Source organism: Podarcis gaigeae (genome assembly GCF_964106915.1).
Source record: "Podarcis gaigeae genome assembly, chromosome: 18".
In the NCBI taxonomy this organism is placed as follows: domain Eukaryota; kingdom Metazoa; phylum Chordata; class Lepidosauria; order Squamata; family Lacertidae; genus Podarcis; species Podarcis gaigeae.
The window spans coordinates 4,416,122-4,440,142 of record NC_139696.1 but is presented as its reverse complement, the minus strand read 5'-3'; the positions used below and the strand labels follow the sequence as shown (position 1 = coordinate 4,440,142).

At 49.2% G+C, this 24,021-nt stretch overlaps 2 protein-coding genes across 2 annotated transcripts in view; both read left to right on the top strand.

Annotated features, from left to right (window-relative positions):
• MADCAM1 (mucosal vascular addressin cell adhesion molecule 1) overlaps nucleotides 1-24,021 on the top strand; it is a 113,277-nt gene that overhangs the window by 23,829 nt on the left and 65,427 nt on the right. The window lies entirely within an intron of this gene.
• CDC34 (cell division cycle 34, ubiquitin conjugating enzyme) lies at nucleotides 933-23,740 on the top strand. Its single transcript, XM_083720763.1, has 5 exons — nucleotides 933-1,343; nucleotides 16,378-16,464; nucleotides 17,552-17,649; nucleotides 19,666-19,800; nucleotides 22,409-23,740. Exons 1-5 carry the CDS (start codon nucleotides 1,167-1,169, stop codon nucleotides 22,617-22,619), a joined length of 708 nt encoding a protein of 235 aa, XP_083576889.1. The 5' UTR covers nucleotides 933-1,166; the 3' UTR covers nucleotides 22,620-23,740.

Genomic DNA, 24,021 nt, shown 5'->3' with positions numbered 1-24,021 from the left:
GTCTAAACTCTCCGCTATGACCTGTCCGTCTTAGGTGGCCCTGCACAGCATAGCTCATAGCTTCTCTGAGCTATTCAAGCTCCTTCGCCACGACAAGTCAGTGATCCATGAAGGGGTTCAATAAAATAGTAATTAAAATTGTTGAATATTTATATATAATTACTTTTTAATTAAACAATAACAGTGTTAAAACACCATAGAAATAGTTAAAATGAGAATAAAAAGATAATACTAAAAAGCACACACACAAGCTTTCTGTAGTTGTATCTATCTATCTATCTATCTATCTATCTATATATATATAAGCTTTCTGTAGTTAGCTGGACTTTTTTTGTAAGCCACCTTTGAGCCCCCGTCTGGGGAAAAGGTGGATTAGACGAAATAATAATAATTCATTTCATACCACTGATATACTACTTGATTGCAAAAAAGACTGTAGTTTATCTGGGCTTTCATAATTTTTGTAAGCTGCCTTTGAGGCCTAGTCCGGGGAAAAGGCGGATTAGAAAAAGAAATGATGATGATGATGATAAGATAATAATAATAATAATAATAATTCCATTTCATGCAATTTATATACCTCTTGATTCCAAAAAGGCAAAAAAAAAAAAAACCCTCAAAAGCAGTTTACAAAAAGCATTGAAACCGCCCGTAAAAAACAAAACAGATTTAAAACAGCCATTGAAAATATGTGGGTAATTAAACACACAGATAGATAGGAGAGAAATTCACAAGGCACTTCCCTACTTATTTTTGTGTGTTCAATACATGCGGAAGGCGCTCCTCGCAAAGCCTCCTGGGAAATGCAGTCCTCACCCTCCGGTCCCGCCCTCTTCCCGCTTCCAGAGACGCCGCTCATTGGTAGCCGCGCGTGATGGGCGGAGACGAGGGCGTGTCGCCGCCGCCGCCGCCAGGGGAGGAACTACGCCTCCCAAGCGGCCCCGCGCGCGCTCTCTCTGTTGTTGTCGTCGCCGACGCCGTTCCAGTGGCTCGAGCCCCTCCGCGGCGCTCTTTCGGGTCCGCAGCGGCCTTCTCCCTCCGCGCGCGCCTTCCCTCCGCCCGCCGCCCTTTCCCCCCTCCCCTCCCCGCCACGCTCCTCCTCTCCCCCGGCCTCGCCGCTCACGCGAGCCCCCGGCTTCACCCGAGGCCTACCCGCCCCAACGACCATGGCGCGGCCGTCTGTGCCCAGCTCGCAGAAGGCGCTGCTGCTGGAGCTGAAGGGGCTCCAGGAGGAGCCCGTGGAGGGTTTCCGCGTCAGCCTGGTGGACGAGGGGGACCTCTACAACTGGGAGGTGGCCATCTTCGGGCCCCCCAACACCCACTACGAGGGGGGCTACTTCAAGGTGAGACGGCGCGGGGGCGTGGTTGGGGGTCGCGGGTGGAAACACACACGGGGGTTGGGCCCTACTCCAAAGGAGACCCGCTTTAAAGTACAGTAGAAGGAAGTGGCTGGGTCGGGTCCTTTGGCCTCCAAGAGGGTCTATTCTGAAGCAGGGCGAGTTTTACTCCAGAGGAGACCCACTGAAAGTAGAAGGAAGTGGCTGATTTGGGTCCTTTGGCCTCCTTTGAGGCAGGGAGAGTTTTACTCCAGAGGAGACCCACTGAAAGTAGAAGGAAGTGGTTGATTTGGGTCCTTCGGCCTCCAAGAGGGTCTGCTTTGAGGTAAGGCGAGTTTTACTCCAGAGGAGACCCACTGAAAGTAGAAGGAAGTGGCTGGTTTGGGTCCTTTGCCCTCCTTTGAGGCAGGGCGAGTTTTACTCCAGAGGAGACCTACCGAAAGTAGAAGGAAGTGGCTGGGTTGGGTCCTTTGGCTTTGAAGTGAGTCTACTCTGAAGCAGGGCGGGTTAGTCCTACACCAGAGGAGACCCACCTAAAAGAAAAGGATGCGGTGGATTTGGGTCTACTCTAAAGCAGGGCGAGTGTTAGTCTTGAACCAGAGGAGACTCGCTGAAAGTAGAAGGAAGTGGCTGGGTTGGGTCCTTTGGCCTCCAAGAGGGTCTGCTTTGAGGCAGGGAGATTTTTACTCCAGAGGAAACCCACTGAAAGTAGAAGGAAGTGGCTGGTTTGGGTCCTTTGGCCTCTAAGAGGGTCTTCTCTGAAGCAGGGTAAGTTTTACTCCAGAGGAGACCCACTGAAAGGAAAAGGATGTGGCGGATTTGGGTCTACTCTAAAGCAGGGCGAGTATTAGTCCCGATCCAGAGGAGACTCACTGCAAGTAGAAGGATGTGGCTGGTTTGGCATCCAAGAGGGTCTACTGTGAAGCAGGGTGTTAGTCCTACTCTAGAGGAAAGCCACTTTAAAGTAGAAGGATGTGACTGATTCAGGTCCTTTGGCTTCGAAGTGGGTCTACTCTAAAGCCGGGCAAGTGTTAATCCTGCTCTAGAGGAAACCCACTTTAAACTAAAAGGACATGGCTGATTTGGGTCCTTTGGCTTCCAAGAGTTTCTGCTCTACAACAGGGCGAGTTTTACTCCAGAGGAGACCCACCGAAAGTAAAAGGATATGGCTGGCATGTGTCCCTTAATTTCAGTGGTTCCACTCTGGAGCAGGATGATTTGTAACCCTACTCCGGAGTAATGAATGGGCATGGCTTGGTGGGCTACTCTGGAGTATTAAGTTTTGCCTTAATGCTCCCATTGCAGTTGTGGCTAACTTAGGACCACTGTCCTCAACTGGGTCTGCGCTAAAGCGGGGCGGGTTTTAGCCAGTGTTCGTCCTACACCAGAGGAGACCCATTGAAAGTAAAAGGACGTGGTTGGCTTTGGGGCCCATGGACTTCAGCTAGTCTGCTGTGATGGAAAAGTCGTACCCAGTGTTAGTTCTGCTCCAGAGTAGACCCGTTGAAATTAAAGAACAAGGGTGACTTCAGTGGGCCTGCTTTGGCGTAAGACAATATGTACCCAGAGTGAAGCCATTGTGATTAATGGACGTTGCTGGAGTTTAGACAAGTTTCTGGACACGTGACACCCCTCTTTACGCTGTGTTTTCAGGATCCACCCCCATTCCCGTGACTGATTTGGCTCTACTCTGAAGTAGGACCTGGAGATACAACCCTTTGCCTTGAAACAGGGGCAAGAGGGAATCATTTCCATCCTTGTAACAAGAGAATAAACTTCTTTTCCTTTCTCTCCCCTCCTCCGTTTAAAACGAAGGCAGTAAATAGCTTAAGGCGGTATCCAACCTACATTATACTAAGCCTTTTGAAAGCAGTGGTCTTAAAATTATCTCTAACCTAAGAGTTGTGTCCAGTATTAGTCATGTTCAGAGCAGAGAGCCATTGAAATCAGAATTATGAGCAACAGAAGAATGGCGTGACTTAGCAGAGCTAATGTCCCATCTAATTTAAGCATTCTGTTTTTACAATGAGCAACCAGGTGCCCGTTTTGGGAAGACCACAAACACAACAGCAACACTTGCAGTTCCCAACACACGGCGTTCAGAACCATACTGCCTCAACTGCAGATGTAGAGCATAGCCATGAGGCATTGTAATTCCTCTATGAATTTGTCCAGTCGTCTTTTAAAACCCTCCGAGTCTGCGACCACCGCTGTCTTCCGCAGGAGCGCGTTCCGTGGGTTTACTATCTGGTGGGTGAATAAGTCCTACTTATAAGTGGGTGGTGCTGTGGGTTAAACCACAGAGCCTAGGACTTGCCAATCAGAAGGTCGGCGGTTCGAATCCCCACAATGACTGGGTGAGCTCCCGTTGCTCGGTCCCAGCTCCTGCCAACCTAGCAGTTCGAAAGCACGTCAAAGTGCAAGTAGATCAATAGGTACCGCTCCGGCGGGAAGGTAAACGGCGTTTCCGTGCGCTGCTCTGGTTCGCCGGAAGCGGCTTAGTCCTGCTGGCCGCATGATTCTGAAGCTGTACGCCGGCTCCCTCGGCCAGTAAAGTGAGATGAGCGCCGCAACCCCAGAGTCGGCCACGACTGGACCTAATGGTCAGGGGTCCCTTTACCTTTAGAAGTAAGTAGGAGTTCTAAAATGTTTTTTCCCCTCCTTGCGTACTGCCAAAAACCTAGGATGGACTTTTTAAAAGTGAAGAAAGATAACATTTATACCCTCCTGAGTTTACATTTTCATATTAAAGGTTTGGCTTGATGTAAGTGTACAGATTTTTTAAGATCTGAATATTGCAGATAAGATCTGAACATGACTGTATTCAGGACTGATGAGCTTTTCATTGCTGCTGTTAATAATTTTATACTATCCTTTTGAGCCAAAATGTGGGCAACTATATATGTTGCCCTGTTCGGGTAAGTTTTCAATGTGTGACATTTTAATGTATTTTTAATCTTCGTTGGAAGCCGCCCAGAGTGGCTGGGGAGGCCCAGCCACATGGGCTGGGTACACAGTTATTATTATTATTATTATTATTATTATTATTATTACTTCTTGTCTCTCCTGAATCTTCCAACTCTTCAGTTTCATTGGAGTTCTAGCATTAGGAGGAGGGAAAAAATATCTGTCTACTTCCTCAATGCCATGCAAATTTTTTTACAATCTTGAGTCATCTCTCCTCTTGCTCACCTTCTTCCTAAACTTGAAAAGTAAATAAATCAGGTGTTGTAACCTTTCCTTATTGAAATTTACAAGTGAAGCTCCGAATAAATTCTAAACTTAGGGCTTTGTCCAACTAGACTACACTTGGAGGAGACCATTTGAAAATAATTGGCCGAAGTTAATTGGGTCTGCTTGGGGTAGGACTTAATAGGACGGCAATTTTAAGGGTATAGTCATACTGTTGAGTAGAACCATTAAACTTAATATGGCCAAGTCATTCTCAAGAGTAGACCTGCTGAAATAAATGGTCTCGAGTTAGCCGTGATGAACTGACTCGAGGGTGTGACTCTCCATGTAAAACTAACTGTGGGTTGTATCCAACATCAGTCAAAGCTATTGAAATTAACGAACACGGCTAATTTAGCTCGATTAATTTCAGTGAGCCTGTATCTGGCTGAAGCCACCTTGGTGTATACTCACTGAAATCAGGTTAAGTCGTGATGAACTTAATTCAGGGTTAGCATCATTTTACTGGGTCGGCTCTGCATATGATTCCCACGCCCCCAGCTGCAACCTTATAAATATATGCAAATAATGTGTGTACACTAAACGGAAATGCTTGATAATTCTTATCCGAGTCAGTATGCATGACATTGCACTGCAAGTGTATTTTATTGCTGTTATTTATAAATTTCCTTTTACATGGGTGTCAAGGCGATTCGCAGGCATGCCATAAAGACAACTAAAAATACCGTATTTTTCGCCCCATAGGACGCACCGGCCCATAGGACGCACCAAGTTTTTTTGGGGGGGAAATAAAGAAAAAAAATTTATTTCCCCCCCAGGCGCTTGTGGGGCCGGCAGCGGGGAGAAGCGCTCTTCTCCCGCCACCCGCCTGCAGATCAGGTCCGGGGACAGCGGGAGGACGCGCTGCGCCTCCCAGCTGTCCCCGGAGCTTGCGGGGCAGGCAGCGGGGAGAAGCACGCGTCTCCCCCCGCCGTCAGCCTCCAAACCACATCGGGAGATGCATTTAGGACGCACACACAATTCCCCTTCATTTTTGGAGGGGGAAAAGTGCGTCCTATAGGGCGAAAAATGCGGTAGCTTTAAAAACAGTAAACAAAACAACAACAACAGCCAGGAGCCACAGGTTTGAAAACTACACAAAAGGGCACCTAGGTCAGAGACCTTTTCACCCAGCTGGAAAAGCCTGCCAAAACAAAAAGGTGTTTAATTGTTTCCGGAAATTGCAGGTCGTAATAATTATTTACCCACCCGCCTTGACTCATCTGCCTGGGTGGCAGCTTCAACACAATATAAAAACATAATAAAACAGCAAACATTAAAAACTTCCCTATCCAGGGCTGCTTTCAGGTGTCTTCTAAATGTTGTATAGTTGCTTATCTGTTTGACATCTGATGGAAGGGTATTCCGTAGGGCTGGCGCCACCACCGAGAAGGCCCTTCGCCTGGTTACCCCCAACCTCGCAGTGTGGGAACTGCCAGAAGACCCTGGGGTGTGGACCTCAGTGTCCAAGCAGTGTTAGAAAAGCTAGGAGCCAAATGGCTCCTAGGACCTGGGCTTTGGACACCAAAACAGAATATCTAGTCACCATTTGGGGCAGGGGTGGGGAGGTCAGCAACACTCCCCCCCCCCCCAATTTTTTTATTGATTTTCCAATATTATAACAAATATAACAACAAAAAAGGGAAAAAAACATTACAATATAAAAAAGAAAAACATTTATCTTAACTATTACAATCTCATTTTTGTTATCATTGTTGGGTGACTTCCACAAATCCCCCTGGCTAAGTTTCCATATAACTCATTGTAGCAGTTTTCCAGCACTATTTTCATATAAAATTTACTTGTTCAATCAACTGCTTTCTTTTCATTTTGACTTCTATCCATGGTATTATACGATTTCACATATTTAATTCCTAGGCCAATCTGTTACTCCAAAGCATTTCTATTTAAGTTATCTTAACATATTTAATTCCATAGTCTTTAAATTTCTTCCATTCCTCTTGATACTCCTCCTTCTCCTGGTCGCAGACTCTTCTGGTCAGGTCGGCTAGCTCCCAAAAGTCCATTATCTTCATCTGCCATTCTTCCACTGTTGGTACTTCTTGTAATTTCCAATTTTTGCCCAGCAAAATTCTAGCTTCTTAACATATACGTCAAGGCTTCAAAGCACATACATTTCAGTAATCTTTGAGCGTCAGCCAGGCGCAAAAAATGGCACCCAGACTTTGGGAGGTGCTCGCAAACGGAGGGTCTTTAGGTGCAAAATACGCCTGGCGCCCTGCTAATTTCAAACCCTGTGTCCAATGGAGGTTGGGGGTGCTAACTTGAATAAAAAATTGCAGGGGCCCAGGTAAGCTCCTCCCTGCATAATAAATCACATGACACAGTGCGCACACAAACCATTTGAATGGGAATGCCCATCAATTTTGTGGGGTCCCGTCCCCTGCAAATATTTTATTGTGGGGATGGAGACTACAGGATCGAGGCTGTTTAGGACACTAAAGGTTTGCACCAGCACTTTGAATAGGACTCAGAAACAGACTGGAAACCAATGTCTTTTAGGGCTGGTGTTATATGGTCCCAGCGGTCGGTTGCAGTCACCGGTCCGGCAGCCACATTCTGGATTAGTTGCAGTTTCCGGGTCACCTTCAAAGGTAGCCCCACGTAGAGCGCATGGCAGTAGTCTGAGCGGGAGATAATCAGAGCGTGTGCCACTTCTCGCGAGACAGAGCTCAGATAATGGGCTCTTCTCGTAGGGCTGCCGTTTTCACATAATAGTGTGGTTTCTCAAGTAACCTGGTCGTGAGGTGCGCAGGGCCTACCCCTGACCATTTTGTCCAGTTGCAGACGACTCTGGGGTTGCGGCGCTCATCTCGCTTTACTGGCCGAGGGAGCCGGCGTACAGCTTCCGGGTCATGTGGCCAGCAGGACTAAGCCACAACTGGCAAAACCAGAGCAGCGCACGGAAACGCCGTTTACCTTCCTGCCGGAACGGTACCTATTTATCTACTTGCACTTTGACGTGCTTTTGAACTGCTAGGTTGGCGGGAGTAGGGACCGAGCAACGGGAGCTCACCCCGTCATTGCGGGGATTCGAACCACCGATCTTCGGATCGGCAAGCCCTATGCTCTGTGGCTTAACCCACACCGCCACCCATGTTCCATAGGGCCTTATGAGTTAGTACCAAAATCTTGAACTTGAGAAAACCCAGTGTTCCACAGCAGTGCCCAGTGTTGACAGAGATTACCGTATTTTTTGCTCTATAAGACTCACTTCTTCCCTCCTAAAAAGTAAGGGGAAATGTGTGTGCGTCTTATGGAGCGAATGCAGGCTGCGCAGCTATCCCGGAAGCCAGAACAGCAAGAGGGATTGCTGCTTTCACCGCGCAGCGATGCCTCTTGCTGTTCTGGCTTCTGAGATTCAGAATATTTTTTTTCTTGTTTTCCTCCTCCAAAAACTAGGTGCGTCTTATAGAGAGAGAGAAATACGGTAATTTTAAAACATCTTAAGTGCTAAGGTTGCAGTCCTCTGCCTGCTTTCCTGGAAGGCTGCCCTGTAGACTTACCTCTGAGTCAACACATCCTGAATGACTCTGTAGGTACGTAGAAGTAAAAACGAAATTTGTAAGAGGCTTTCAGGATCAGACAATTGGTCCTTTTTAGTCCAGCTTCCTGTCCTCATATTCACCACCCAGATGCTCCCCAGCAGGACCTGAGAGCAACATGAACTCTCCCCACTTGTGATGCATAGAACTGTAGAATTGGAAGGGACCCCGCGGTTCATCTAGTCTGACCCCTCTGCAATGCAGGAATCTGCTTTAAAAACACCCAATGAGGGAGAGTCCACTAATGTTCCAGCTTTTACCACTAGGAATTTCTTCCTGGTGTTGAGTCGGAATCTCCTTTCCCAGCAAGTGGCATACAGAAACACGCTTCTTCCTGTGACACTGAACTAGGTATTGTTGTTGTTTAGTCGTGTCCGCCTCTTCGTGACCCCCTGGACCAGAGAACGCCAGGCCCTCCTGTCTTCCACTGCCTCCCGCAGTTTGGTCAAACTCATGCTGGTAGCTTCGATAACACTGTCCCACCATCTTGTCCTCTGTCGTCCCCTTCTCCTTGTGCCCTCCATCTTTCCCAGCATCAGGGTCTTTTCCAGGGAGTCTTCTCTTCTCATGAGGTGGCCAAAGTCTTGGAGATCTCAGCTTCAGGATCTGTCCTTCCAGTGAGCACTCAGGGCTGATTTCCTTCAGAATGGAGAGGTTTGATCTTCTTGCAGTCCATGGGACTCTCCAGAGTCTCCTCCAGCACCAGAATTCAAAAGCATCAGTTCTTCGGCAATCAGCCTTCTTTATGGTCCAGCTCTCACTTCCATACATCACTACTGGGAAAACCATAGCTTGAACTATACGGACCTTTCTTGGCAAGGTGATATCTCTTGAACTAGGTGTAGACATAGCTAAACAGGAGTGTCGGTTATCCCCATAAATGAATAGGCACGTAAATATCCAAACAGGAAGCACGTAAGTACAGATTTGATTGCATAAATAGGAGATCTATTTTATGCACATGATTAAAACATCCTAGGCTGTTTTCCCACCCTGTGAGCCTTCCAGGGAGTGTATGAAAATATTCATTAAAAATAAACAAACATTAACCCTCGCCATTAAAAACAACAAAGGAGCAGAATTGGTTTTATTTTATTTATTTTGTTCCGTTTGCGAGCAACTTCTCACGAACCACCTTGAAGCGATTTCGCAGTAAAAGCACCAACCTTTTATTTTTTTCTTTAAAACTGTATGTAAAAACGGTTATAAAAGAGATTTCAGGGAAGCAGAGCTAGTTGTTTAACCAGTATTGAAGGCCCACTGAAATATGTAAGTAGAACGGTAAACAACAACAACAATAATAATAATAATTTATTTTTTCCCCACCCTCCCCAGCCAAGACCGGGCTCAGGGCAGCTGACAACCAATAATAAAAACAAGTTGATTAAAATACAATTTAAAAGATTAAAATACAACATTAAAACAATTAGGGAGCGATCTCTTCATAGGAGGAGAAAGGAAAAAGAAAGAGGGAGAGGGAATCAAACTGATTCTGAGCCAAAGGCCAGGTGGAACAACTCTGTCTTAAAGGCTCTGCGGAAAGAGATCAGATCCCGCAGGGCCCTGGTCTCAAGAGACAGAGCGTTCCACCAGGCCGGAGCCAGTGTTGAAAAGGCCCTGGCTCTGGTTGAAGCTAATCTAAGTTCCTTAGGGCCCGGGACCACTAGGGTGTTGCTATTTATGGACCTTGAGGCTCTCCGTGGGGCATACCGGGAGAGGCGGTCCCGTAGGTACGAGGGTCCTAGGCCATGAAGGGCTTTAAAAGTCAAAACCAGCACCTTAAATCTGGCCCTGTACTCCACCGGGAGCCAGTGCAGCTGGAAAAGCACTGGGTGAATATGCTCCCATGGCAGAAACCCTGTGAGGAGCCTCGCGGCAGCATTCTGCACCCGCTGGAGTTTCTGGGACAGCTTCAAGGGCAGCCCCGCCTAGAGCGAATTACAGTAGTCAAGCCTGGAGGTGACTGACGCATGGATCACTGTGGTCAAGTCAAGGCAGGAAAGGTAAATATAAAAAAAGTAAAGGTAAATATAGAAATGTCTAAATATGAACAGTGTTATAAATAGCCACACGCTGTGAAGTGAATATACAGATGGGAAATATATTAAGTGTAGGAACTATAAAGCGTGCCAGTATAGAGGTAAACAAACTTTGGGGCTGCCAATCTAGGGCATGGATCCCTGCCAAGTATGTTTCTGTGAATTCCTATTCTGAGTATTTCAAATTCTAATAATAAGCAGTCCTTGGGGTGCTCAGGGATGTGCTGCGAAGCCTGGTTTTCTCGCCTTCCAAGGTGACCTAAATAATAGGTATATAACAGGAAGTACCCCATGGCAACGCCAAAAAAGAAGATCCGTTTCACTGTTCCTGAAGAGTCATTGCTTTTTGTTAGTGTCCCAGCATGATTCATCCCCTAAAGGCCTTACTCAGGGGCCTTTTCTACAGGAAAAAAAAGAGAAGACAGGAATTAATAAACACTGCTTAGAACTCGTTTTAAAAACGATTCGCAAAGCCACATATTTATAAAACCCTGATTTTCTCCATCAACATCTTTCGCATAAAAACTTACTCGAAAACCCCTACCAAACGGGATTGCTTCTCCCACGTGCAGACGTAGTAGCTTACAGGTTTACTCATAAGTAGCTCAGTGCAAAACTCCTGCAGGAAAATAAAATAAAAGAAAGGAACGTATAGGCCAGGCATGTCCAAAGTCTGGCCCCTGTGGCAATTTATTTCCTTGGGTAAAATTCCCCCCCCCCAAAAAAAAATAATAATTTGGTACTGTCAGGTTTTTAAGATGTTAATTAAAGACATGCCCATATTGTACTCCTACTGCCAGTGGACTAAAGACTGTGTGTGATCAGGATCGCAAGTCCCTGTGTGCATTATCCCATAATCTTTGCTTTAACGTCTTTAGGGCGCCTTCATAACCCAGGTACAGTGGTGCCTCGCAAGACGAAATTAATCCGTTCCGTGAGGCTCTTCGTATAGCGGTTTTTTTGTCTTGCGAAGCAAGCCCATTGACAGCTTAGTGGATTAGCGGTTTAGCGGCTTTTAGCGGATCAGCTGATAAGCGGGTTAGCGGCTTAGGAAAAGGGGGGGTAAGGGGATAAAACCCGCAGGAACTCGCAAGACATTTCGTCTTGCGAAGCAAGCCCATAGGGAAATTCGTTTTGCGAAGCGCCTCCAAAACGGAAAACCCTTTCGTCTAGCGGGTTTTCCGTCTTGCGAGGCGTTCGTCTTGCGGGGCACCACTGTAATACAGTTGGGGGGGGGGGGGTTGACAGACCGGACAAAGGCTAGAACATCAGCAGTGGCCAAGTTTTTATCGGTGGTTGCAAGAACCAATGATCCCAATATTCTGAACGAGATGCTTTAACCTGGAGGTAGGCTGTCTGAATTGTGTATTGCTTTGTAACGATTTTCTGGGTCTCTGGACTGTAATAAAGGTTGATGATGAAAAATAAAAATTATTTTAAAAAAAGCTCAACAACTTCAATCCTAAAAAAGGGTCAACATCAAATCTGGCCCTCTTTGAAAAAAGTTGAAAAAAGTTTGGGCACCCCGGTATAGGCCAAATAAACACTCAGCTTCTTTCTCTTGTTCGTGGCATTTTTTTTCCTGTGACAGATTATGTTTTTAAAGCGCATTGATTTGCTGCAAAAGCTGGACTTCTCTCAGTCTTTGACATTGTCGTTCTAGTCAGTCAGTAACACCAGGGGTTTTAGTGTTTATCTCATTCCAAGTATTCAAATAATACTATTTCCCCATTTCCTTGGGTCTCCAGCTGTATTTGGTGGACTACAGTTCCCATCATCCCTGACCACTGGCCTTGCTAGCTAGGGATGATGGGAGGTGTAATCCAAAAACAACTGGAGACCCAGGTTTGGGAAAGAGTGTTCTACAGCCTATTAAATGTGTCTGTGGGAAGGGTGTGTTGTGTGTTGTTGTTGTTTTATCCTGTATTTTATTCTGCAAACTGCTCTGAGACCTTATGATGAAGGGTGTATACACAGCTAATAAATAAATAAATAAATGATTTCCTCCAATCCCCTGATCTTCTCTTTCCCTCAAAAGTGGAACCGTTCTTCCCAGTAATAATGGAAATATGAATACATCTCCCTGCTTCACCCAAGTGGTAACTGACTTGGGCAATTCTTTTGCGTCTTCCTATTTTATTTTCACCAGCATGGCAATGAGGTCTGGAGTAATTCACCCCTAGGGATGCGGGTGGCGCTGTGGGTTAAACCACAGAGCCTAGGACTTGCCGATCAGAAGGTCGGCGGTTCGAATCCCCACAATGACGGGGTGAGCTCCCGTTGTTCGGTCCCTGCTCCTGCCCACCTAGCAGTTCGAAAGCACGTCAAAGTGCAAGTAGATAAATAGGTACCGATCCGGCGGGAAAGTAAACAGCATTTCCGTGCGCTGCTCTGGTTCGCCAGAAGCGGCTTAGTCCTGCTGGCCACATGACCCGGAAGCTGTACGCCGGCTCCCTCGGCCAATAAAGCAAGATGAGCGCCACAACCCCATCGTCAGTCACGACTGGACCTAATGGTCACTGGTCCCTTTACCTCTACCTTTAATTCACCCCTTGCCAAAAATTGGGCAGAGGCTTGTTTTTTCTTCTTCCTGGGTATACGTTTAGTAGGTCATTGGGATCCACAGGAAATAAACAAATGAACTGCTTCCTCTGAGCCAGTTTTGGCCCGGGAATCTGCTTTGGGTCGGTTTATGAGCCTGTTTTGCAACTTTGAGGTTCCTGCCCATCTGGCCTTTTTTGCCTCTTACCCGACGAACCTGTCTGAGTCAGATTGGGAGTTGGCTGAGATCAGGTGCTTGGGTGTTCTTGTATCTTGGCAGATCTCCTAAAACCCAAGCCCTAGGGCTCGCCACCGGATGACACCAGCATATGGGGATGACGTCTCTTGTTTCGTCGCGTAGACGACAATATCAAGCAACACTAATATGAGTTTCAGTCCTATGCCTGCGGCTCAGAAGAAAGCCTGTTGGAGTTTTGCATGGTTTCCTTCCAGGAATCCTCGCATGCCATTGTTGAAGAGTTCCTAGCAAAGTTATTTACATGGTATTGGCAAGCTACCTTACGACATAGGGACGCGGGTGGCGCTGTGGGTTAAACCACAGAGCCTAGGACTTGCCAATCAGAAGGTCGGCGGTTCGAATCCCCACGATGGACCGGGGTGAGCTCCCATTGCTCAGTCCCTGCTCCTGCCCACCTAGCAGTTTGAAAGCACGTCAAAGTGCAAGTAGATAAATAGGTACCGCTCCGGCGGGAAGGTAAACGTCATTTCCGTGCGCTGCTCTGGTTTGCCAGAAGCGGCTTAGTCCTTCTGGCCACATGACCGGAAGCTGTACGCCGGCTCCCTCGGCCAATAAAGCGAGATGAGCGCCGCAGCCCCAGAGTCGGCCACGACTGGACCTAATGGTCAGGGGTCCCTTTACCTTTACCCTTATGGTCATCGTGTTGCCTAGACATTGCTGACTTAAACAAAAATGGGCAGGTTCACCCATCCGTACTTTGAAGGCAGTTCCACCATTGCTGGAATGAGATAAATAAAAGATACTCAGCTTTGTAATTCAGGTCGAATCCCATTGGTCGCTTGCTGTGTCACATGACCCCCTGCGCAGAACAATGCGGGGAAAGCCACGCAGACAAAAATCAAACAGAGGAGAAGGTTAGCAGAATAACACAATTTGTTCTCGGAGAGGCACCGTTTTTTCCAGATGGCTGCATTTCTATCGGCCTCCCTTCCCCCAGAGGGAATGCTCCAGGTCTGATGACGAAACATACCTTCCCTATGGGAAAGGTTGCAGCATTTGGGACTTTGGAAAAGCGAGAACGACATTTCTAAAGTGATGCATGACATTGGGGAAAGCCAGAAGAGAAAGTTCTCCCTCTCCGTAACACTAGAAAGTGTGGACATTCAGTGAAGCTGAATGCTGGGGAATTTAGGACAGATCAAAGGAAGGACTTAACATATTTTTTCATGTACAGTGGTACCTCGGGTTAAGAACTTAATTGGTTCCGGAGGTCGAATTAAGGCCTTCTGGGAGGGCCTTCTCGGTGGTGGCACCTGCCCTGTGGAATGCCCTCCTGTTAGATGTAAAAGAGAAAAACAACTATCAGACTTTTAGAAGACATCTGAAGGCCCTGTTTAGGGAAGCTTTGAATGTTTGATGGACTATTGTATTTTAATGTTTTGTTGGAAGCCGCTCAGAGTGGCTGGGGAAGCCCAGCCAGATGGGCAGGGTATAAATAAATTATTATTATTATTATTATTATTATTATTATTATTATTATTATTAAGAAATAACCCAGAGGTGCCTCATGTAAAAATACGCAGATTCCCGGTCCATCCGTGGGCCGGATTTAGAAGGCGATTGGGCCGGATCCGGCCCCTGGGCCTTAGTTTGCGCTCTACGTGGGGCTACCTTTGAAGGTGACCCGGAAACTACAACTAATCCAGAATGCAGCAGCTAGACTGGTGACTGGGAGCGGGCACCGAGACCATATAACACCGGTCTTGAAAGAGCTACATTGGCTCCCAGTACATTTCCGAGCACAATTCAAAGTGTTGGTGCTGACCTTTAAAGCCCTAAACGGCCTCGGTCCAGTATATCTGAAGGAGCGTCTCCACCCCCATCGTTCTGCCCGGACACTGAGGTCCAGCTCCGAGGGCCTTCTGGCGGTTCCCTCACTGCGAGAGACCATGTTACAGGGAACCAGGCAGAGGGCCTTCTCGGTAGTGGCGCCCGCCCTGTGGAACGCCCTCCCATCAGATGTCAAAGCGATAAACATCTACCTGACATTCAGAAGACATCTGAAGGCAGCCCTGTTCAGGGAAGTTTTTAATATGTGACATTTTAGTGTATCTTTCATCTTTGTTGGAAGCCGCCCAGAGTGGCTGGGGAAACCCAGCCAGATGGGCGGGGTACAAATAATAAATTATTATTAATTATCATTATTATTCCCCTGCTCCAAGGAGCTGTGCATGGCTCGCCTCGATTTTGAGCCTCACAACAGCCCTGTGAGGTTGGCAGGGCTGAGAGGCCGTGCTTGGCCCAAGAGCTTTGTGGCCTAGTGGGCATTTGAACTACGGCCTCCCAGTCCTAGCCAGACCCTCTGGGCTCTCCTATTTGTGTCTGGCAACATTCTGCAGCTCAGCGCTTTTATGGCATGAGCTTTCTCTTGTCTCTTTCTGAAAATCAGCAAAAGCTTGGTTGCCCGGTGGTGGGTCTTGTTTGGCGCAGGGAAAGAGCTCCCGACGAGCCCGGGCAGGTCTCATGCTCTATCCCGGCCGAGGCAAACCCGGGCGAGCCTCGAAACCTCCAAATGCCAGCGCAGCTTCGGAGGAAGTTGGTTGCCATGTGTGACTCAGCTCTGCTCACAACACAAACGGGACTGCCTATGAGAGGAGGGGACGGGTCTTGGGTCTGGGAAGTGCCACATGTCCAGGAGGCTTCCCCAGCCATTGGCCGAGTTGCTGTGATGTCATGGAACGTTCGAAAGTGCCTGGAAACTTTTGGCACGACTGTGTGGTGAATTTCACATTCGTTTGCACTTGGTTGCAGCGTCTAAAAATTAGCAATTTGCTACTGGGGCAGGTCCAGTTGCAAGCGCGTAGAGGATGGGTAGGCAAACTAAGGCCCAGGGGCCGGATCCAGCCCACTCGCCTTCTAAATCCGGCCTGCGGACGGCCTGGGAATCAGCGTCTTTTAATCAGAGTGTCCTTTCACCGTATTTTTCGCTCTATAAGACGCACCAGACCACAAGACGCACCTAGTTTTTGGAGGAGGGAAACAAGAAAACAAATATTCTGAATCTCAGAAGCCAGGACAGCAAGAGGGATCGCTGCGCAGTGAAAGCAGCAATCCCTCTTGCTGTTCTGGCTTCTGGCATAGCTGCGCAGCCTGCATTCGCTCCATAAGACGCACACACATTTCCCCTTACTTTTTAGGAGGTAAAAAGGGAGTCTTATAGAGCAAAAAAATCGGTAACTTCATGTACAAAAAATACAGTATATAAAATGCATCTCTGGGTTATTTGTGGGGCCTGCCTGGTGTTTTTACATGAGTAGAATGTGTGCCAGCATTTTGAATTGTGCCTAGAAACCCATTGGCAACTGGTACAGTTGGGTGCAGGGCAGGCCAATTGCAATTCTAACCTACTTGTTCATTGCTGCTTCCCCAACGCTGACACCTCTCCCGTTCTCTGTTCTCCGCAGGCTCGTCTCCGATTCCCTATTGACTACCCTTATTCACCACCCACCTTCCGTTTCCTGACCAAAATGTGGCATCCAAACATATACGAGGTATGGTGGCACACTGGGACATGGAAGTTGAGCTGGTGTGCCTTGCTGGGATGCCCTGGAATGTGGGCAAAAGACTCCGTCTGCCCCCCACAACGGACACACACAAAAACACAGACTTTTTTTCAACATATAAGAAGATTTATTTATTTATTTATTTATTTGCTTTTTTTTTTCAGTCAAAAATTGGGGGTCATCTTATACAGTCATACCCATAGCTGTCAACCGTCCCTTATTTGGCGGGAAAGTCCCATGTCCCGCTGCTGTCCCTTATTGATGATGTCCCTTAAATTCCCTGGGTTTCAAAGGAAGCAGCTCCTCTCCCTCCCTCTCTGCCGGCCAGGGAGGAGGGAGGCTCCAACTGTGTTGCTTGGCTGCGTTGCTCACCCAATAAGGAGTCTAAGAACGACTGGGGGCGGCTGGAGCTTGCATGCCTTGTGCCGATCCAATCGGCCTTGTTGCCTGGGGACTCGCCTTTGCTCAGCGCTTCCCAGCGGAGAGGTGACGGTGGTTTTCCTTGCTGCAACCCCTTTGCTGAGTTGCTGCGCTGTGGGAACCACCGCTTGAGGCTTCGTTTGGCTGCTGGCTGGGCTTTCTGCCTTTGGCTCGGAGGGGCTCAGAAGTTGAACATACCTGTGCTTGGAAAATCCCTTATTTTGGCTGCTGATCCCTTATTTTCGAGGCTGCTGGTCCCTTATTTTCAAATCTGTAAGTTGACAGCTATGGTCATACCTCGTGTTGCATTCCGCTCTTCTTACAGACTTTCGGGTTATGAATGCAGCAAGCCCAGAAGTGTTGACTTCCGGGTTCGCCGCATGCGCAGAAGCTATTTTTGTGCCCGTGCCTGGAAGACGCACTCTAGTTGCGGACTTTTCGGGGTGCGAACGGCACCCTGAAATGGATTAAGTCAGCAACTAGAGGTACCACTGTATACCTAACTTTGGACGACCTCTGCAAACAACTTTGGCCAACTTTCTTCAAAAAAACGGTCAGAGTTTTGATGTTTAAAATATCAATTTCTTAATTCGGAGTTCAAAACCATAGGGGTGGTCTCATACATGGAAAAAATAATGGTATATCCATCTTTCAGACCGGGGACGTTTGCATTTCCATTCTACACCCTCCGGTGGATGACCCGCAGAGTGGAGAGCTGCCTTCGGAAAGATGGAATCCCACGCAGAACGTGAGGTGAGGCCTGAGCTGCACTTACGCTGTCCCTAGTCTGTCGTCGTAAGATTGCCCAGCCCTCCCATCACGGGCAAAGTGAAGCAGTCACATCTACAGGTGGACTGATTGAATTGACTGAATTTAAGCTTGCCTAGCAGGGACGCAGGTGGCGCTGTGGGTTAAACCACAGAGCCTAGGACTTGCCGATCAGAAGGTCAGCGGTTCGAATCCCCACGATGACGGGGTGAGCTCCTGTTGCTCGGTCCCTGCTCCTGCCCACCTAGCAGTTTGAAAGCACGTCAAAGTGCAAGTAGATAAATGGGTACCGCTCCGGCAGGAAGATAAACGGCATTTCTGTGTGCTGTTCTGGTTCGCCAGAAGCGGCTTAGTCCTGCTGGCCACATGACCCGGAAGCTGTACGCCGGCTCCCTCGGCCAATAAAGCGAGATGAGCGCCGCAACCCCAGAGTCGGTCACGACTGGACCTAATAGTCAGGGGTCCCTTTACATTTACTTAGCAGGGAGGCAGGGAAATCCGGTGGATATTTCCGCAGCTGGTGCCCATATTCCTCTGACTTGGGAGTTGTTGAACCTCTACCCGTCAACCGTATCGTGGCTCTTGATTGGCTGCCTCTGATTTTGCATTATGCCCAGGCGCCAGATTGGGGTGTGTAGCTGTAGAACCGACTGCGTTTGTCTTCGACAATAAAGAGTAAACTATCCGTCGTGTGCATTACTTGGCTGGAATGTTCCCTCGACGCCCATCATTTGCTGAATTTAAAGGACTCTGGGGTTCTGTTTAGATATTTTGGAACCTTTATGAATCAAGGATTCTGGCTTCCATCGGAACCTTTGAGTCCGGTTCAGTGTTAGAAACACAGAGGTATAAGCTAGGTGCCCAATGGCGCCTTAAACCTAGGTTACAATGGCCACAATAGAATGTCTATTCACCAGGGAGTTGGTCTAGAATTCCCAACCTTGGGCCTCCAGCTGTTTTTGAACTACAATTCCCATCATCCCTGACCACTGGTCTTGCTAGCTAGGGATGATGGGAGTTGTAGTCCAAAAACAGCTGGAGGCCCAAGGTTGGGAAACACTGGTCTAGATGACATTTGGGTTCCCTTCCAACGCTACAGTTCTATGATCTCAACTGCCTTGCTTGACTGTAGCTTGCTCTTACAACAATTCACTGGTCCCAGCATGCAAGGAGGAGAATCACACCCACTGGAAAAATGGTACAGCTGTACCTTGGTTATCAAACTTTATACGTTCCGGGAGGCACGGCTTTTGGTTGGCTGCAGGAGCTTCCTGCACTCAGAGGTTCGGCTTCCGAAAAAGGTTTGCAAACCGGAACACTTATTTCTGGGTTTGCGGCGTTTGGGAGCCGATTTGTTCAGCAACTAAACCGTTTGATAACTGACTCTGGGGTTGCGGCGCTCATCTCGCTTTACTGGCTGAGGGAGCCGGCGTACAGCCTCCGGGTCCTGTGGCCAGCAGGACTAAGCTGCTTCCGGCGAACCAGAGCAGCGCACGGAAACGCCGTTTGCCTTCCCGCTGGAGCGGTACCTATTTATCTACTTGCACTTTGAGGTGCTTTCAAACTGCTAGGTTATCAGGAGCAGGGACCGAGCAACGGGAGCTCACCCCGTCATCGCGGGGATTCGAACCGCCGACCTTCTGATTGGCAAGTCCTAGGCTCTGTGGTTTAGACCACAGCGCCACCCGCGTCCCATACGATAACCAAGCTTCGGCTGTATTAACTATGGTCTGAGGCAGAGATTTTGAAACTGGGTGCTAACCTGGCCCCCAGAAATCTCCACGTCGTCGGAACTGGACCCACACTAGTAGCAGAATGCTCTGGGCTAATTTCTGGCCCTGTTGACTCGGGCGAAAGCAGTGGCTGTTCACAGTGGCTGATCAGATGGGCACAATCTGCCATTAAGGTCTCCATCTTTCCTATAACTCGACACCGGTGAGTTCCTGCCGCCTCTTCCGCCCTCACCTTGTCATTTGCTTTTCCTTCCCCCCCCACCCGCAGGACGATTCTCCTCAGCGTGATCTCGCTGCTCAACGAACCCAACACATTCTCTCCGGCCAACGTCGATGCTTCTGTGATGTACAGGAAGTGGAAGGAGAGCCAAGGCAAGGATCAGGAATACACAGACATCATCAGGTTGGTGAGGAAAGCCCCTAGAAATTTAAGGTGCTGCTTTTGACCTTTAAAGCCCTTCACGGCCTAGGACCCTCGTACCTACGGGACCGCCTCTCCCGGTATCCCCCATGGAGAGCCTCAAGGTCCATAAATAACAACACCCTAGTGGTCCCGGGCCCTAAGGAAGTTAGATTAGCTTCAACCAGAACCAGGGCCTTTTCAGCACTGGCCCCGGCCTGGTGGAACGCTCTGTCTCATGAGACCAGGGCCCTGCGGGATCTGATTTCTTTCCGCAGGGCCTGTAAGACAGAGTTGTTCCGCCTGGCCTTTGGCTTAGAATCAGTTTGATTCCCTCCCTCTCTTTCTTTTTTCCTTTCCTTCTCCTCCTGCGATGAGGCTACATTTTAATATTTTAATGTTTCATTATTTTAATGTTGTATTTTAATTTTGTTTTTAAGTTGTAATCATTCAACTTGTTTTTATTATTGCTTGTCAGCCACTCTGAGCCGGCCTTGGCTGGGGAGGGCGGGGTATAAAAAATATTATTATTATTATTATAATTATTATTATTATTATTGCTGCTATTATTATTAGAAATACCGTTGTTGCACCCACAACCTATGTTTAAGGTGCTATTGAGCTCCTCACTTTCATATCTCAGTTTCTAACACTGGCCACAGGCATCTGGTTGGCCACTGTGAAAAGAGCATGGTGAACTAGATGGGTCATTGGCCGCATCCAGATGGTTCTTCCTATATTGTAAGAGCCAGGGTGAGGTCCCCCACCTGCATCCTAGGCCCCTCATTATCCTGGTCACTCTCCTTGTGAGGGCAAGCTCCAGTTTTCTCAGTAACCTCCTGAAAAACGCCCAGAATGATTCCAGCCTGCAAGCTCCAGCCTGGTCAGCAGGGGAAAGAGGATCCAGAGCACGTATGACAGGAAGTCCTCCCTCTTTGGAGCAACATTCCCCTGTATGTCCACTCTAGATAAAGGTAAAGGGACCCCTGACTATTACCGTATTTTTCGCACCATAGGGCGCACCGGACGATAGGGCGCACCTAATTTTGGGAGACGGAAAAGAAGAAAAAATTATTCTGAACCCCAGAAGCCAGAACAGCAAGAGGGATCTGGCTTCTGGGATACCGTGTGGCTGTTCTGGCTTCTGGGGTAACCGCACCAAGACTCTTCAGGGCAGCGGGATGAAGGCTCCCCCTGCCCAAAGAGGCTGCGCAGGGCTAAAGCAGAAGCCAGGACAGACGCGTCCCTGAAGGGGCACTGCGCCTTCTCTCTCTCTGCCCAGCGCCCCTCCTTCACAGGAGAGGTGCTGTGCAGAGAGGGAGAAGGGGCAGCGCCCTTCAGCGAACCTGGAGAAGGAACAGAAGGAGACCCTTCTGTTCCTCCTCCGGCTTCGCTGGACAAGCGCGTTGCTCAAAGGGCGCTGCACCTTCTCTCACTCTCTGCGCATCGCCTCTCCTTCGCAGGAGAGGTGCTGTGCAGAGAGGGCGAAGGGGCAGCGCCCTTCAGCGAAGCTGGAGAAGGAACTCCGGCTTCGCTGGACAGGCGCGTTGCTGACGGGGCGCTGCGCCTTCTCTCTCTCTGCGCAGCGCCTCTCCTTCGCAGGCTGCCGCCCCAAGCCTCGCGCGCCCGGCGGGAGCTCCTGCCGGGCGCGCAAGGCTTGCAGACACTCGCCCAAGTACAGGGAGCCCTCCGGAGGGCTCCCTGTGCTTCGGGCAACAGGCTGCCGCCCCAAGCCTCGCGGCCCGACGGGAGCTCCTGCCGGGCACGCAAGCCTTGCAGACACTCGCCCAAGTACGGGGAGCCCTCCGGAGGGCTCCCTGTGCTTCAGGCAACAGGCTGTTGCCCCAAGCCTCGCGCGCTCGGCGGGACCTCCCGCCAGGCGCGCAAGGCTTGCGGACACTTGCTGGGGCTGCAGGCTGCTGCCCGCAAGCCTTGTGAGCCCGTGGGAACTCCCGCCGGGCTTGCAAGGCTTGCGGATAGCTTCCTGAAGCCTGGAGAGCGAGAGGGGTCGGTGCGCACCGATGCCTCTCGCTCTCCAGGCTTCAGCGAAAGCCTGCACTCGCACCATAGGACGCACACAGATTTCCCCTTCATTTTTGGAGGGGAAAAAGCGCGTCCTATGGAGCGAAAAATACAGTAGGTCCAGTCGTGGCCGACTCTGGGGTTGCGGCGCTCATCTCGCTTTACTGGCCGAGGGAGCCGGCGTACAGCTTCTGGGTCATGTGGCCAGCAGGACTAAGCTACTTCTGGCGAATCAGAGCAGCGCATGGAAATGCCGTTTCCCTTCCTGCCGGAGCGGTACCTATTTATCTACTTGCACTTTGACCTGCTTTTGAACTGCTAGGTTGGCAGGAGCTGGTACAGAACAACGGGAGCTCACCCCGTCATTGCGGGGATTTGAACGGCCAACCTTCTGATCGGCAAGTCCTAGGCTCTGTGGTTTAACCCACAGCGCCCCCCACGTCCCCTGTCCACTCTAGGCAACAGGAAACGTTGCATTTGACTGCTTCAGTGATGATACATCCCACAGAGCCAGCAGCCAATCCCCCCTTAATGCTCTTCTGCCGTCCGAATCCCTGTCGCAAACGAATTTCTTTTATCGCCCAACTAGGAAACAGGTCCTCGGAACTAAGGTGGATGCGGAGCGCGACCAAGTCAAGGTCCCGACGACGCTGGCGGAGTACTGCGTCAAGACCAAGACTCCCGCGCCGGACGAGGGCTCGGACCTCTTCTACGACGACTATTACGAAGACGACGAGATGGACGACGAGGTCAACAGCTGCTACGGCGACGAAGACGATTCCGGCAATGAGGAGTCTTGACGAGGGACACCTCCCCCTCCCCACCACTCTCGTCAGCCCCCTCTTTTTCTCCGCTCGCCCTTTCTGCCCCCTTCCCTCCACCGCTGCCTCCTGCTGCTGCTGCTCCCGATAGTAGCAATAAACTATCTTGACACTTTTACTTGAACCCAGGACGCCACCCGGCTGAGACTCGGAAACAAAGCAAAAAAAAAAACCATCTCTGGCCCTGAGACGCGAAACAGAAAGAAAGGAAAAAAAACTCTACCTCAAAAGGGAGACACTGCTTCTGCTGGAACTGGGGGTGGGGTGGGTTGGGTTGCCTGTGTGCAGGGAGGGTTGGCAAATCTACAATTTGGCTTAAAATGCTGTGCGTGGTTTTTTTGTGTGTGTGCGTGTCGTCGGTTTGTTTGTTTTTTAAGAAAAGGAGAAGCTGGGAGGGACAGGAGAGGGGATGGTGCGTTCGTTCCCACCAAGCCGTGGCCTAATCCAGCGGCATCTTCTGCTCCCGGTTAAGAAAGACTGCAGAAAAAGGGGTGAGAGGAACTTGTAATAAGTCCTTTGCGGAGCATTGAGGGTGGGTGAGGTTTTGGAGGAAGGGCCTGTTTATTTTATTTTATTAGGCCATGTTAATTTGTGGGGAGGGGATTCTTAGTAAGGGCTCTCTAGTTGCATGGGTTGGGGGGGGATAATATTTTTGCAGTCTCATCGGCCACGTTAAGTCCAGATCGAAAAGTCTCCTCTCCTAGGTTGACCCTGCAGTGTCACCTGGTGCCACTGGGTGGCGCGAGCACACCGCCTGCTTCCTGTAGCATTTGACACCCTCTCCCCCCCCCCCCCCCGCTAGGTGATGTTTTCCCATCCACCTGCGTGCTCACCCCCCCCCCCCAGCCTTTCTTGGAGTTTGCTTGGTGGCTGTGCAGTTTCGAAAACCTACAGAGGGATGTTCTGGAACGGGGTGGCAGTCCTCCTGCAAAAAAACAAACAAACACAAAATGAAATTTTGAAAATGATGGTTTTGTGGAATCAGGGAAGGTGGGGCGGGGGGGCTTTTTTTAAGCATCAAGGTGTGGGCGATTTCTTTTTTAGTTTGTTTTTTCTCCTAGTTTTTTGAAACTATTTAATAAAATGGACTTTGAAAGGAAGCGTGGTGTTGGACGGCAGCGTTGCCACAGTGCAGCCTGGGTTTTGTGTCTTTTACAGGTAAAGGGACTCCTGACCATTAGGTCCAGTCGTGACCGACTCTGGGGTTGCGGCGCTCATCTCGCTTTACTGGCCGAGGGAGCCGGCGTACAGCTTCCAGGTCATGTGGCCAGCAGGACTAAGCCGCTTCTGGCGAACCAGAGCAGCGCACAGAAACGCCGTTTACCTTCCCGCCAGAGTGGTACCTATTTATCTACTTGCACTTGGACGTGCTTTCAAACTG